The 16280-nt window shown below is 39.5% G+C and overlaps 5 protein-coding genes across 5 annotated transcripts; 1 reads left to right on the plus strand and 4 right to left on the minus strand. All coding sequences in view use genetic code 12, as the record gives it.

Moving 5' to 3' along the window:
* Positions 1–2267: 2267 nt before the first annotated feature.
* Positions 2268–3146, minus strand: SUR7 (Sur7p; the record flags this gene model as incomplete). The annotated part of the gene is made up of 1 exon (XM_036808590.1): positions 2268–3146. One exon carries the CDS (start codon positions 3144–3146, stop codon positions 2268–2270), a length of 879 nt encoding a protein of 292 aa, XP_036663026.1.
* A 2476-nt stretch (positions 3147–5622) lies between these two features.
* CPAR2_602610 (uncharacterized protein) lies at positions 5623–8088 on the minus strand (the record flags this gene model as incomplete). The annotated part of the gene is made up of 1 exon (XM_036808601.1): positions 5623–8088. One exon carries the CDS (start codon positions 8086–8088, stop codon positions 5623–5625), a length of 2466 nt encoding a protein of 821 aa, XP_036663027.1.
* Positions 8089–9868: 1780 nt separating this feature from the next.
* ATG15 (triglyceride lipase) lies at positions 9869–11335 on the minus strand (the record flags this gene model as incomplete). The annotated part of the gene is made up of 1 exon (XM_036808612.1): positions 9869–11335. The coding sequence occupies one exon, from the start codon at positions 11333–11335 to the stop codon at positions 9869–9871; it is 1467 nt and encodes a 488-aa protein (XP_036663028.1).
* Positions 11336–11639: 304 nt separating this feature from the next.
* CPAR2_602630 (putative pyridoxal kinase) lies at positions 11640–12488 on the minus strand (the record flags this gene model as incomplete). Its single annotated transcript, XM_036808623.1, has 1 exon — positions 11640–12488. One exon carries the CDS (start codon positions 12486–12488, stop codon positions 11640–11642), a length of 849 nt encoding a protein of 282 aa, XP_036663029.1.
* Positions 12489–12782: 294 nt separating this feature from the next.
* Positions 12783–16175, plus strand: SEC12 (Sec12p; the record flags this gene model as incomplete). The annotated part of the gene is made up of 1 exon (XM_036808634.1): positions 12783–16175. One exon carries the CDS (start codon positions 12783–12785, stop codon positions 16173–16175), a length of 3393 nt encoding a protein of 1130 aa, XP_036663030.1.
* Between the last annotated feature and the right edge of the window lie 105 nt (positions 16176–16280).

Consider the following 16280-nt stretch of genomic DNA (forward strand, 5'->3'; position numbering starts at 1 on the left):
TACTCTGAGTCTTGTTGTTTAACAAATGATTGTTGCTGAAGAGTGAATAGAAAAGGAAGGGGTGGGGTGTGTTTTATTCAAAAGGTCAATTGCTGCTGTAATGAAATTTAAATACAAACAAAAATTGTTGAGATTTTCTTTAATTTAATATCTCCCTTCTTTTTATTTTGTGCGTGTAATGTGTTGTATAGCGTAATAGCTTTATTAAAGTGCTTACTAAACTATAAACAACAACAACATATGCACTCTTTACAATGGCGTGCTTCTATAAAATACCAGGGTGGAGGGAGGTAGGAGGATAGACGTGGTTTTCAATACAAATGGTGTGTTTAGGGAGACAGTTCTATAGTTAATGAAGAAGAAAGTGGAGAAACTTACTACTACTTTCTTTATGGGTTGAGCGTTCGCCTATCACTCAGTATACATTAACACAACTCACAGCTCAACACACGTTTTTGTCTATTTTAAAAAACACACAAAAATAGGCAATTCAATACAGAAAACACAAATACTTTGTATCCCATATAACCCAATCACAATAACCTGGTTGTATTCTCTGATGTAAATGGTATTTGATGACATTTGATGGTCACACTTCAAGACAATAATTTACTTTGTACTGTCGCTGTAAAAAGAATACGTCACTACATTGTACATATGAGTACAGTACTGTTCGGAGTTATTTACTTTTATAGGATTGCTCTAAATGCACTCCTACATGCAGGATAAAGCCTCCAGTTTCTAGCATAAACGGAAGAAGCCTCCAATGGAAATAACTGTTTCTTCATTAAGTATGTGCTAACTCCATTTAATCAAACTAACCAGTGTAGTTGACGAAACAGCTGTGTCCTTGCTTTTTGTTTACTTACACAACTCCGGTCATTCGTGCGATTTTGTCATTTTTTTTTTTTTCTTTTCTTTTGCTTCTTCTTGCTTCTGCTGCTTCTGTTGTCTCACGTCGGACTATTTTCTCTTTATAGCCGACAAAAGCATGCACACGTTACTTCGGATCGAGAGACATTCTGCACATTGCTAAATGAAACTCATCGTTGTCTCTTTTTTAACGGTGTTAACGGAGACCGGACGGTGCTGGTGTCCTCTCAAGAGAAGGTTCTCGGCCGACTGGCCACCATGTTTTCCCTTTTCTTTTAAATATATATGGGGATTCCCCAGTGTTAATTTCAATTTTCTCCAACACACTGAAATTCTCATCTTTTGATCAGCTCATTTTAGTGCACAACGTGGTAAATGACTCACCCAAACAAAATTGATTTGCAAGAAAGATGCTTCACAGGGCACGACCTGAACATGGTAGTTTTTGGGTTGGAGCGATGGTTCAGTGTTTCGTAAGCAGTTGGGGGAAGATACTTAACTGCTAGAAGACGAACTAAAAGTGGCGTTTCAATGTGAAGGTTGCGACACTAAAAGAAAAAGATTTTCTAAGTAGAGAGAACTCCACTCATTACAAAGAACCCTTCCTTTTCTCCACAACAAAGGGCTGTTCTCTTTATTCCTCCGTTGTGGTTGATTGTTCCGAAAAACAATACAACAACCTACCCTGCTCTTCTTTCTCCTATCTTTTCCCCTCCAACCCCCAATCTTCCCCTTTTATTTTGTTTTACTTTTTGTACGGCAATTTTGCCACAAATATATTCTTGAGTGTATAGCCTTGGCAAAATACGTTTCTTGACCATATCTCATCATTACTCCGAAGTCGAGAAAATCTAGAAAAAGAAACAATGAAAGTGGGGAAGTAGAACAGACTTAACGATAAAGGATGGTATGTGGTGAAGAAGTAAAAGTCCAACCGATAAAGCAAGATTAGTTTAAACCTCTACTTCTCCCTAGCTTCGTACCATTTTACATAATTTTGCATGTTTCACCATTGACGTTGACTCGGAATTATGACTCTTGGAAGATCTCCGACGGCTAAATTGGATTATTTGGTTTGTAGTCTTGACGAATCTACTAGTTATACCCACTAGCTACAAACGTGAATAGTTAATAAGACGTTAGGTATATTATTATAAAGTAGTTCTAAACGGCTCTTTTTTTTTATATGTATCCATTACGAAATGTGTGAATTTTGGTATAAAACAACGTAAAAAGAAAGGTTATAAATGCAGTTGGGATCGAATAGATTGCGGTGTGGTAGTGACATTTTTGACTTCTGATTTGACTAATTCCAAAGTCATCATTATCATTTTAAAGTGGAAAGTTAATGGAGTCAGACGTCCTCAACCATGAAATTAACCTTCAACTCCTATTTATACAGATTCATCCTCAACTGTCTTTTGGTTTCTCTTTATTTTGAAAAATCTAATTCCCCCACCAGCACCACCGGCACCGACACCACCATTATTAACATCATCTTCATCTCTAACTTCAGCTCTAGTAAATGAAGAATCATCACGATTAGTAGCAACACCTTTTGGATATCCTTGTTGTTGACCATTATCATTATAAGCACCACCTTGTTTCTCATATTTATGTTGATTTACTCTATCCATATGTTTCTTGTAACTGTTGCTAATATTAGCAGCAAAAGTCAATCCCCAACATATGACCAAGCAGACAAATGCAGCCCACATAATACCCATGGCTTTAGCTCCAACTTTAGCATGTCTATCATCATTTGAAAATGCATTTTTCGCCAACACCGTAACTGCAGTTTGGAATGAAGCAAAAGCAGCCATGAAAAACAAAGCCACCGACACCAAGAACATGACAACTTTATCAATAATGGTAAAACAAAAACCCAACAAATCAATAATCAATGCCAATCCACTAAAGCCCAATGCAATTAAACAAAATGCAAATGCAAATCTACTCAAGTAATAATATGTTGATTGATTATCCAAGAAATCCAGTGGTACATTCCTTGTAGTATCGAAATTATCCTCGGGCGAGATTGGGTATGCTGGTCCCAATTTACAATTGGAATAATCGTTCTTGTCACAAACACCCCAGAATGTCCATGCTGATGTATTTGCTGGTGAATTGGGTATATTTGAAGTATCAGCTTCTAACCAATAAAATTTGTTTAATGGGAAATGTTTTGATGAACCGGCCAATACTGTAAAAATAAGTAATAGACATGCACCAGCTAGGAAGAACAAGTTGAAGAATGTATTGATTACTCTCATTTTTTGAAATAAAGATGGTCAATTGTGGGAGTATTAACGTAACGTAGGGAAAAGAAGAAGAAGAAGAAGAAGAAGAAGAAGAAGAAGTAGAAGAAAGAGTGGTGTGAATCTTTATTTTATTTTTCGATGCTTTTTTTTTGTTTTGATTTTTTGGGTTGGAATTGGTTACATTAAGGCTGATGCAATGAAAGAAAGAAAAAGTAATGATGCTTTTGCTACTACTATCACAAACGGATTCTTTGTGATATTATGTTGTTCCCTTCTTAAAGAGGAACATGGACAAGAATAATAACAACAATAATAATAATAATAATAATAATAATAGTGGGTAGATGGTAGTAGTGTAGCTATTTTGGGCTATTTTTGATTTGTATATGAGATTTCTTGAAATTATGTTTTGTGTAAACACTTCGTTTATTTGGATTTGTTTACACTTTTTTTTGTTTCCCTCCAAAAGCCGCACAAGCAACGGGTCTCGATTAAAGGAGCTCTGCTCCACTTAAGTGAAGAGATATACAGGCTTTGAAGAGCTTGTTACTACTACGCGTCACAAATGATTCATGCATGGTGTATCACGATATTTGCATATGAGTAGTATCGTACTAACAAAAGATTCTCTAAAATATTTTCATTCATCGTCTCTTTCCTCACTGTACATACACGAAAAATGACGATGTCGAAGCTAACAGTTACCTTTTGTGTCATTCAACGAAACAAATAGAGCGTGTCCAGTGGACCAAAAAGTGTTACGTTTTGTGTTGTTATTACACAAAATCCAATGTATTTGCTCTCCTATTTAGTAACAATTGTAAACAAACTAAAATACACAAAAGATATATTGAAGATATTAATTCGATAACTCATCCTAGAATTTCATTATTCATAGGGACAAAGCTTGTCAAATGCATACTTTTGTTCTTCTTTCCCCCTTTGTTCGAACGGCTATGACATAATCTCACCCTGTACATGCGTAGATATATGAAATTTCATCTTTTAAAGTGTACAATAGATTCCAACGTATTGTGTAATGGAGTCTTGTAGAAAGTTGTTACTCTTCATGGCGAGCTGTAGGTGTATGACGTTCTGTTTGCACCCACTCTTACTCAATTAGGAAAGTTGCCATGTTTGTGACGTAGCGGTGTAAACATGATTGAACCATTGCTATATGTAAAGCGGGTGTGGTCTTTGGGTGATGAATATTTACATTTGATGTAGAATCATCATAGTTTACACAAATTTTGTTGCCAAAAAGTATAAATGTGTCCACAAAGTGATGAAAATTCGCATACCTAGTATTGGGTTAGCTGAGTGTTATCCGAGCCACGCTTGTCAATATGAATGACAGAATGGCACATCTTGTAAACTATCAACAATCCTACAAAATAGACTGGTATGGTTGACAGATTTCAGAGCCAACGCTACCGACGATTTATTGGTCGTATATATTTTTTTTTTTTATTTGTGTGTTTAAAAATGGGAGAAGTTTTTGTTAGCGAAGAAGAGTTAACCAATAACTTTTGCTGTTCTCTTTCTTTTCTTCTTTCACTAGCCCTCATCATATGAATCGCGGTGTGAAATCTTTTGTTGATTAATAGAGAATAGGTTTATGGATTTGAGAGCCTAATCGATCAACGAGAAACACTCCCAACGACTCAAAAGCATTGAAAAGTTCAGCCATTCTTTTGACCAGAGTGCGGCGGTACTCATCTCCTTGATTAAATTACTCGCATTGTTTAATTGATCCAAATGGTTGGAATTTTTTTTGCTTTTTGACATTAGAAGTTGTCAAATTGTGATCTCAGCATATGTACTGTGGTCGTCCGTTACGCTCAGGAATATTTTATACAAAGATAATGGATTGGGAAAGGACCCTCATATATTCATGTGCAATTTTTCGCCGACGTTAAATCTGAGGGATACCTAGTGCAATTGAGAAATTTGCAACTTAGAATAAAACACATTTGGATTTTTAGTGCAGATTGTAAAAATACATGTTTTTGTAAATACCGTTATACAAAAACAGCGTGATGAGATACCTCTTGTAGTTGAGTTTGACGATGAAAATTGAACTCCGAGCACTTGATCCAAGCATTTAATAAGCAGAGTCAATAATTGACAAAGTTGAGCCCACCAAACATAATTAGTTTAACTGAACCTCATTCCAGCAGTGGCCGTGAAGTTAGGTTTCGGAACCACCAATTTACAAAAATAAAATCACACAAAAGTCAAGAAGGTCAACAAGAAATGTAGTGATTTATATTTCAAACTTAAAAAGACAGATGGGATCACTATATATTGGCAACAAAAAAAACCAATTACAACGAAGCGCGTGCAACTAACTTTGTGAGCGGAAGAGGAATACACGAATTAGCAAGCAAACCGAAAGTTTGACCGGTAGAACAACAACAATAAACTGTGGAGTTGGACTACAAGACGTGATAACGTATCAAAATCATGGTGAAGTTATGCAACTCTCTTACAACAAGATTGCAGCAGCAAGACCAATCAATGTAGTTGCAATTGAGTATTCAATGGCTGCACCAGCTGCGGAGTATGTTTCAATTGTAGCAACAACATCATCACCAACACCACTGAAACCACCACTACCGGAGCCAGCATCAACATTACCTTGACCACCTTGACCACCTTGACCACCTTGATGACCTGGACCAGATGATGCCATTGTTGACACTAATGTTGTTGTCAATGTTGTACTTGACGATGATTCATCTCCTGCATCATTGCCCAATTGACTTCCATCTTTATCATTGGATCCTGAACTCTCATAATCACCGCCAGCTTGACCTGAAGTTGATCCAGTACCATTGCTATCACTTTCGCCAGAAGTAGATCCAGTATCATTGTTATTACCTTCATCAGAAGATGGACCTTTGCTTGATGTGGGGTTCAAGTATGGGGTTGATTCAGGCTCTGAGTTACTAACAGTACCTGCTGTATTTTCAGAACCAGCAGACGATTCAGCACCCGGAGTATTTGCAGGACCACCAATCAATTCCGTACCAGATGCACTTGTTTTATCAATGTCAGTAGTTGACCCAGCACTTGATGTTATATCTGCACGTGTTGTTGCCTCATCTCCAGTAGATCCAACACTAGCATCAGTAGGTTGAGATCCTCCATTGGAAACACTAGTTGATCCGCTATCTTCGCCGACAGTAATGGACCCGACACCAGCAGAATCTGTATCGGTTGATGTGCCACTAGTTGAAATAGCAATCATTGATCCAGCATCCGTCACTACAGCACCAGTTTCAGTACTATCGGTTGATGGAGCACTACTAGACCCAGTACTAAATTCTGTAGCATTTGTACCTGTCGCGGAACTAGATCCAGAGCCAATTTCTGTAGCACCTGAACTTGTAGCTTCACTAGATGCTGCACTTGCACCTGTAGCACCCGATTCTGTAGCATCAATCGCAGCACCAGAACGTGTAGTAGTTCCGACTGATGTAGCTTCAAAACCTGCACTTTGGGAACTCAAATATATACTACCTGTGGTACCAACATCAATGTCGGATGACTCAAATTGTAAACTAGATATAACTGCTGAAGTTTGACGTGATGATGCCGACAAGGAACTTTGGGAAGGAGATACCAAGGAAGGGTTCGTTGGGACAATTGACTTTTGAGAGCTCGTAGTTGACATGATGGCTTCTGAGACCGAAAAAGCACCTGATGATGAGCTAGGAGATGCTGGTGAGGATGTAGGGGGTGTTATTGACGTGGCTTTCAGTGAAGTTGAGACAACTACAGCAGAAGTGGATTCTTGTGATACAATAGAAGTTGACGATGACACGATAGCAGCTGACGATGATGCAACAGGAGTTGATGATGACACGATAGCTGATGATGACACGATAGCTGATGATGACACGATAGCTGATGATGACACGATTGCAGTTGACAAAGAAACAGCAGTAAAAGACGACACAACAGGAGTTGACGATAACACGGCGGCAGTTGAAGATGAGGACTCAAGTATTGACGATGTTGTTGAAGGGTAAATTACAGTCGAAGGACAGTAAGTCGAAACTATCGTGGTGCCAAGGGTATAGATAGTAGTCACTTGTGTAGTGGTAATCGTAATAGGAGTTGGCATAACAGGTACCGCAGATGAGCATGTTGCGATTGATGGCTTCTCAGAGGATTGCCTTGCAGCCGAGCTTGGGGTTACTGTGACAGTAGTTGGCGAAGGTGGACAGTCACAATCCCAACACATTTGCCTAATTTTGTAAGTCTTACTTGTGCACAAATGCAATAAACTCTCATACTTGTTTGTTCTCTTTTCCAAATCAGCCAACTCATCGTCCCTCTTGAACTTTGACCATTGCTTATTGAAAAAAGACTCAGCATCACACGTTTCTACAAACTTGAAGTTGGGTTTCATTCTGTATACGCAACTCTTTCCAAACTTGCAATTTAAAGCGCTCCAGCCTGGTCCATAATTTGCAAAAGTGTAACCAATCAGGACAGTATCTGGAAGACAGCATTTACCTTGTCTAATTTGCGGTTTGACTTGAATTTGCTTGGACCATCTGAAAGGACTCTCAATTCCTTTGAATCTGTCCTTACGATAAATGTAAACATCCTCAGAGCCTGTTCCGGCAACCGAAATCAGAGCCACATTTTCAGCAAAATACTCGTACAACTTATCAGAATGGTCTGCCTCATACCTCATAACAACATTGAAAGTACCATCCTCGTTTTTCCGGGGATCTGAAACAACAAAAGCAGAATTGAAAGTGAGACGTCCACAGTCTTTCTTGTTTGTGGTAGTGTCACAGTAAAGTTGTTTAACAGTACAAACCAGATTAAGCGGTGGTGTTGCCCAGTCCTTGAAAACACGCACATTTTCTGTCTCGTGGTAAGTTGCAACCACGAGTAAAGCAAGCAGCATCAATTGAGTAATGAAAAAAAGCATTGTATAAACGAGTGACAACTATTGATAATGAGAAGAAAACCAACCTAATGTGCTTTCAAGAGAAGGCATTTGCAATTATTTATATAATGTTCAAGTGCATTGATATCAACATGGAATAGTGAACAAAATGAAGTAGCGTAATTCCCAGAATTGCACCGTGTGTTGCTGTTGTTGCCATACCAGAGGGATCTGCGTAAAGTTTGTTGATCATGGATGTGGCAGACTCAATCAACCAAAGTCACGAGTTCTTGTCAAAGAAAATCTAGGTAGGTGCATATTCATGTAAACAATAACAGATCTACTGTTGCTTTTGGAGATTTCTTGACTTAGTACTCGTGTAGTTCAAACATAGGAAAGCATTGCGTTTAGCGCCCCTTGCTGCCCAACTTACGAACCCCCCTTATTTTTGTCTCAGAAGATGAGTACCAGTTAATTTCTTCTTCTTTTTTTTTTGACACAACATAGCAAACGGTGTCATGCCGTGCCAGTATAATGTGTCATATAAACCTCATACCTCGTTTCTTCTGTGGCATTTCTGCACATGAAAACAGGTTGAGCTGACGCGGTTTCCCTAAAAATGTAGATCCAATTGTGGACTGGAATTCACTTATTCTCGCATACTCGTGTAAACGACCATCTGATCTTGCGTTAGGGGCTAGATATTTTCGTAAAAGTTTCAATTTGTGGTTTGACCTTTCTGTTGATTGAATTCTCTCTTCAAACACAAACACTTAAAAGCCCTTGCGTTTTGCAGGCAACACAGAATTTGCGCAGATTAGCGAGAGCACAATAGATGTAAGGGAAGTATGCTATTTTTCAGCCTTTCTCATGGGCCAGCAAATTTAAAGCAACGCCAAAATCACGCTTTTTTAGTCAGAGTTGTACCAACAAAACGAAAAAATGTATTGTCTCTAAAATCATTCCTAAACACCCTACTAACTCTATATAAGCTTTTCCAAGAGAGCATGGCTGCATAAAGGGTCTGAGGTGCCAAGTTACAATAGGAACCCGTATCATGTGTTTTCTTGTTGCTTTGAAATTTTGAGCTGTTCGAGATTTCTAAATACTCGCAAGCATTGAGGCTTCTAATATTCAAGAGTCGATCCTCTTAGAACTGATTCCATGCAAGAACTATCACTTCTCTTGCCATAAAGTAATTATAAAAGCAATGATTGCCAATTTTCATATAGCCACTCTTTGCGTAGCCCTTACAAACGTCTTGTCTCGACCCATTTCTCAATCGCCCCTCCCTCAAATCCAAAAAGGAAATATTGTGCAAGCATATATTAATCTTGGTTATATCTTTAATTATTGACCACGCAAGGTATCTTAATGCAAATGATTGTCCATTGTAAAAGCAATTTTGGTCGTACTCCGACTTTTCTCGGCAAAATTGAAACTTTCAAAATTAGCAATTCTGATCGTCGGTGTCCTTTCGGGTTATCGTGTTTCCTGATTGGTGAAAAAGGTGTATGCGTGCAGCCATCATACATGTACTCATTTACGCGATTAAGGTTTGAGCAAGGTGACTTTCAAGAAACAGGTACAGCGCAAGCGCCAACATCCGAGCAGGCGTAATCAAAGTAGTTTGACCTTCATCAAGAAAAAGTATCATTGAGCATATATTTGCCCAATCTGACAATCTATCGGGTTCAACCTCGAGCAATGACAAAATAAGGAACGTTCCCGCAATTTCCTTCAGTAGACAAGTATAAAGCCTAGCACTTTTTCTAGACGCATGCAAAATTTCCTTCAACTATGTTTACCCACACAATGGGTCTCATACAAATCTCCAGTTGAAACAGTCACGACAGGGTGCTTGCTCAACACATTTCGCGGTCTCATTGTAGGTCAATATTATTTCATCAATAACTGTGTGAATTCTATGATTCAATAGATTCACCCGCCATCCCTTATCAGTGACAACATCATAAACACATTGATAGCCGGTGTGACAAGCTGTTTCCATAGCATACCCTGCCAAACTACAACTACTCGATGCTCCATTGCAAACACCCATGTAAATTGGATCAGCCGTGTTTCCAATGTGCCAAATGTTTTCCAAATGTTTAGGAAGTCCTGGAGGGGATGGTAAATGCAACCTTTTCGACGCAAGCATTTCCCCGGGCGCCTCGACCGCAACTGCTGGCAAACCATATGTACGACCTAATAGACTAGCTAATGCACCTCCTAGAGAGTGACCCGTCACCCATATTTCAGTAGTCTCTGGTGAATACAACTTAGTGACATTCTTATAAATGTCCAATGCTGCTTCATAGTATCGGTCTTTTCTACGCAACTCCTTCTCAAGACATTCTTGATTGCATGTGTACGTCTTTTCATAGCAATCGCACACAGTAGTCCATAGATACCCGACTCTTGCACAACAGCAAGAAAAAAGCAAGTTGTCATTGGTTTTATCGTTACCTTGCGTTTCATCACTCCCACCTCCAGGTAAACCAGCACCTGAGGTGCCTTTTATACCAATTACGACTGTTTTGTTGTCATCACTGACAAATACATGCCCTCGTAATCCATCATAGTCCCAGCCAAAGTTGATGTCATGATTTTCCTCATCGGGGTCCCATCCACCAACATCAATCCAATCTGACTTCTTCTTTTCATCGTCATCCTTGGGGAAACGAACATAAGCATTAGAGGCGATCGTAGCTAAAGAAACGACAGTATTTCGGTCAGTCATATTTGGCACCAGAACATCGTCATCGACCCATTCCAAATTGATTCGGTCAAGAATTTCTGCCCTACCGTTGATAGATCTGGCATATTCGAGATATGAATCGATAAATCCTGGCGTGTTTCGCTCTTTAAGCCTTCTCGCTTTATTTTGTTGTTGCTTAAAAGGTAGCTTTATCTCAAATGGGTTCTTTCCATGGTGTACTTTTGGCCAGTCAGACTCCTCGTCCAGCTCAATCTGTAGATCTTCGTTTAGCGTAGTAAAATAATGCTCGTGCTTAGCTAGGTACTCAGGAGTAACATCTAGACGTTTATGTATCATATATTGTTCAGGACCCACACCATGATGAAAAATGTGCTTCAACTGCAATGTGTTTTCGTTGCATTTGTCATGCATGGTCGACGGTAGCACTATTGCTCTGGTGCAGTTTTGAGGCAAGAACTTGATCCATGCTAATGATGCTAGTACCATTGATAGTAGCCCCCACCAAAAGTACTTCATGGGGGGCATCTTCTGTAGGTTTTCATCTTTGTTGCGTTTTTCTAATGTCATAGTTGGATTCAAGATATAAGAATACTAGTTTGCTTTGATGTCAAGGTTAGTCGAAATCTTATCTTGAGTATATTTCTGTTGTCATACATTTTCGGATTTATCAAAATGCGCGCCTCCAAAGAATTGTTGGGCGTAACCTTTACAACTTAGCGCTCTTGCGAGGTGTGAATGAATGCATGAACTATTTTCAACTGTCTATGTGAAAAAAGATGAATGCCTACGACTGGAATAGAGCAGCCAGAGTTAATTCGTTACGTAACAAGCAAACCTTTCTTCATTCACCCACCAATTATTCTATACGCCTCTATAAATACTTCTTTGCTGCAACAACTTTGATATCTTTTACAACCTTGGGAGCCTGTCCCAGTATTTGAAGTTCGAAATCATAACTGAATTGAAGAATGTTGTGTAATGTCAGCAAAACTGACGAAATGGATTTTGGTGTGATCTTATAGCCGTTTTCATAGTATGAGTTCGCCATCAATCCAGTAAACAAATCTCCACATCCATTAAAATCACAATCAATTTTGCGTATTGGTTTACTAAATATTTCACCATCTGTGTAACCCACACAGTGCAATTGATTATCTATCTCCACCGAAGAGATTACAATATTGCCGATGTTGTACTTTTTTGCGAAAGCCTTGATTGCCACTTCACATGCTCGCCAATCGGTTATCTTAGCCTCGCTTAAGGTCTCAAATTCAAATTGGTTGGGAGTGATTAACGACACCAATTCCGTAGATAAAATCTCCTTGTAAACAGGTATTACCTTCTCCAGAACATACAATTTGCCGTTGTCTCCTAGTACAGGATCAACAATCCAATGCGGAATCTTCCCTTCTTGTTTCTGCAACACCTGCACAACTTCAGCTTTAACCACCAGAAGTACATCAGCATTCGGAGTGTACCCAGTCAAGATTAGATCATACGAGTTCAAATCTAAAACGTGATGCAACCCCTGCAATATATCCTTTACGGCATCTGGAGTCAATGCTCTACCTTGTAAACTTCCATAGCCAGGGTGATTAGAGTAGTTGGTGGTATTAATTGCATCGACATCCCACCCCATATATTGCAAAGGAAAAGTTATTGCTCTGTTCCCCACATATCCGTGGACCACATGGGACAGAATCGAAAGGAGACTCTTCATTGGGTTTGCATAAATTATATGGAGCAAGTGGTGAAAAAAAAAAAAAAAAACTTTCATTTATCATGTCTCAATCTGTACACGAATATTTTGAGTTGACAAAGTCAACGAGACCTCTGTCAGGACGTATTAAAGCTCTCTCATCGAGTCCGATCCCAAAGCTGTAGACCATACCATCAAAGTGCGAGTTTCCTCGCTACTTTCACATTTGGTAGCGCAATCAACTATTTACGTGTTTTTCTTGCCAACAAATATTTCATTACCCATTCATATTCATCACCTAAAAGACAACAAACAATGACTTTGAAACAATCTGCGTCAATTGATGTTGGATATCCAATATTGGATGCGAAATTTATCAACAACAAGACTGTTTTGGTGGCCGGTGGAGGTGGGGAAGGGAACAATGGAATTCCCAACAAGATCACCGCCATCAAATGTAGTTTCAAAGTGAATGATGCTAAACGAAGACTACAAAAGTTTAGAGAAGTTCAATTACCAGCGAATGAAGACTCACCGCAATGTATTGATGTGACAAGATTAATTGATGAAAACGAGTATAATGTAGTTGTGGGATGCAATCAAAGTTCCGAATTGATCAAGTCTATGAATATCAACAACAATGTGAGAAAATACAAATTTAACAAGGAGGAACATTTGATATTTGATGATGCAGCCCAATTTGAGGAGGAGATTAGTGGAGACACTGACGAGTACCCGAAGGTCATTAAGATCTCGCAGAACAATAATGTTGGGTGCTTGATGACATCGGCTTTGCCTTCGGTCTTGTACTTTTTCAATCCGGATGCTTTAGAATTAAAATTTAAGTATAAACCACCAGGCAATGATGAGATCAAAGATTTCGCATTCAGCCCAAAGACGGGGTCAAAGTTGTGTTATATTACGTCATCGTCAGTCGTTTCAATTTCCGCAGAATCAAATTCAGTTATTGGTACATCTACAACTGCATCAGTGGACAAGCAATTGCAAAAGTACAACTTGTCAAAAGTCAAGTTTATTAATGACAATGAAGTTGTGATATCGAGCAGCGTTAAAGGTGGTAAAGGGGCAGCTTTATTGAGATACGATTTGACTAAGCAAAAGATTGTACAAGAACGAGTGATTGCAAAGAAATTGAATAACATTGTTGCTTTAGATGTATCTGTTCCACAAGATTTGGTGGCATTTGCTGGAAACGATTTGATAGTCTACATTGTCAAACTTTCAAATTTCAAATTATTAGAAACTATCAAGAAATTGCATCCATTTGCGATTACAAGTGTTTCCTTCTCTCCAAACGGGACCAAGTTGGCCACAGGTAGTGCTGCGAATATTTTGAATGTTGTTCGTGTACCGCCAAAATATGCATCAGGCAAGTCTGTGATTGGAACACTCTTGCAATATTTGTTTACGATAATATTGATAGCAGCACTTGGAGTCGGAATCCAAAAAGCCCACGAAAATGGCCAATTGGATGGCGTGATTGAATTACTGAACCAGTTCCTGAAAGACTATCGTGAGGTTGGGTTGCATTATGGAAAAATCGGAAAGGATTTAGCTGGGGATTATGGAAAGGCGGGGTTGGAGTTGATGGAGAAATACGGAAAGATAGCATATACCATTGCAGAAGAGTATGGAAACAAGTACGGCTCCAAAGCCATTGACATTTATAAAGAAAAGTTTAGCAAGGCGGATATTGTACGTGATGTTGGTGAACAAGCAAAGAATACCTTGAATGATATTGTACTGGAAGTGACTAGAGACTTGCATGAGGAAACCATCAAAACCGATTTTGATAGTGAAACATTGGATGACATCAAGTTTACTACACAGATTGTAGAATCTTCAATTGAGATCACCGCTGATCAGAGTTATCAGTCCGAGTCCGCAAGTGAAGTCTCTACCGCATCAACAGAACCCGTCACTGCCATTCCAGAGTATGAAAGCATACACGAAGTCGTAAACAATAACACAGTTGTTGATGAAAACAATCTTAACAAAGAATATGAACAACAAAGTTCTGTTAATAAGGAAGATGGTATACAAAAACCCGATACGAATGATAGTGCTACAGATGTAAATGAAGGGGATTATGTTGATATTATTGAGGAAGTTACTTATGAGGAATTGGGTGCCAGAGAGGAGGTTGTAGCATCTAACAGCGAAGCGCAACAAGAAGAAATGGCCAATATTGTTGATGACTCTGTCGCTGATGATGTTGACAACGTAGAAATAGTGGAAGAGATTGTGGAAGAAGTCGAACCTTCGTTAGAAGAACATATTGTGGAAGCCACCGATTCTCAAGTTGCAGGATTCGAAGAGGTTGAGGTTGTGGAGGAGGTTGTTGAAGAAATGGAGCATGCAGTAGAAGCAACTGGCGCTAGTGTTCACGAGATGGAGGCAAAGTCGGAAGCCGCTAGTACATCAAGCAAGGACATTGACTATACTGAAATTGTCGAGGAATTGTACGAAGATGCGGTTGAAGAACCAGTAGCGGTTGATATGGAAAAAGCAGAGGCATTGAATATATCTAATTCTATTTATCAAGATGCCGAGAAGGAGGAGGGCTTTACAGGCGATGAAACCATAGATCAAAAGGATAGTCTAGATTCATCGAAATATGAGGACATTGCAAAGCTTCCGAATGAGGTATCCGATATTGAAAAAGTGCAGGATGCTGTAGAAGAGTCAAAACCAGTGGCTGGTGAAGAGAATGTAAAGGGCGAAGCAAACCCTGTTACCCAAGAAGTACCACAAGCAGTACAAGAATCGAAACCTGTTTCTGATGAGCCACGAGAGAGTATTTCTATTAAAGGACCAGAGCCAGTTACAACTGAATCTGATAAGTCAAACCCCTCCCACAAAGATGAGGCTTCTTTCAATATTGGAAATGAGTCTCCCATTGTCAATGAAGCAGCCGGACACGTTCACAGTTCATCAGTAGTAGTGGAACACCCCATTGCTAGTGAAATAAGCCAAGAAGTTACCTCTTCTGCGGTTGAAAGTCTTAGTGTGGAGAGTGTCGGGCCAGAGCAAGACATTGAGACAGGAGCTGCCCAATCAAAGCAAGCCCAAGAAGTGACTAGTTCAGAGATGTCTGATTCTCCTCCAATCCAGCACTACAATGACGATGATCACGCAAATCCAGCAGTAGACCAGAGTGAGCAGGCTGAATTCGCAGCCCAGTCAAGCTTTAACCAAGCACCAGAAGAGGAAACCTTTGTTGCACAATCTGTTCAACAAGAGGCTATCGCTGGTGTAGCCGAGGAACAGAAGTACACACCAGAGGAGCCCGTATCATTGGAAGAGCCCCATACAGTTGAAATATCAGGAACCGGTGGAGTTGATCCAACTCCACAATCAAATGAAGCGGAAAGTATTGAGGAACCGCCAGTTTCAGTTTCAACTCCGTCAAGTGAAAATGTCGTAGTTGATCAGCAAATTTCTTCATTGAGTCCAGCTGATGAAGAGGCCAGCACACTTGAACCTACTGGCACAACAGGAAAGGCTGTTGAAGAATCATTGCTTTCCAGTTCCTCATCTGCGCCTTCAGCGCCACCTTCAGCGCCACCTTCAGCACCACCTTCATCTCAATCTGCCAAAAAGGTGACCAAGGTCGTCACTAGAACCGTCAAAAGATCGCGAATTACAACACCAACGGAAAATGCAAGAGAAAAAGACGAGCTTTAGGAGTAGCATTACAATACTGTATAGATGTTTGTAGCTTTTAACAATTAGAATAAACAATATGTCGTTTGAAATGTCGCTACGCTATAACTCCAGCGCTGACTACGC

Source organism: Candida parapsilosis, contig 005504, assembly GCF_000182765.1.
Source record: "Candida parapsilosis strain CDC317 annotated contig 005504".
Taxonomy (NCBI): domain Eukaryota; kingdom Fungi; phylum Ascomycota; class Pichiomycetes; order Serinales; family Debaryomycetaceae; genus Lodderomyces; species Lodderomyces parapsilosis.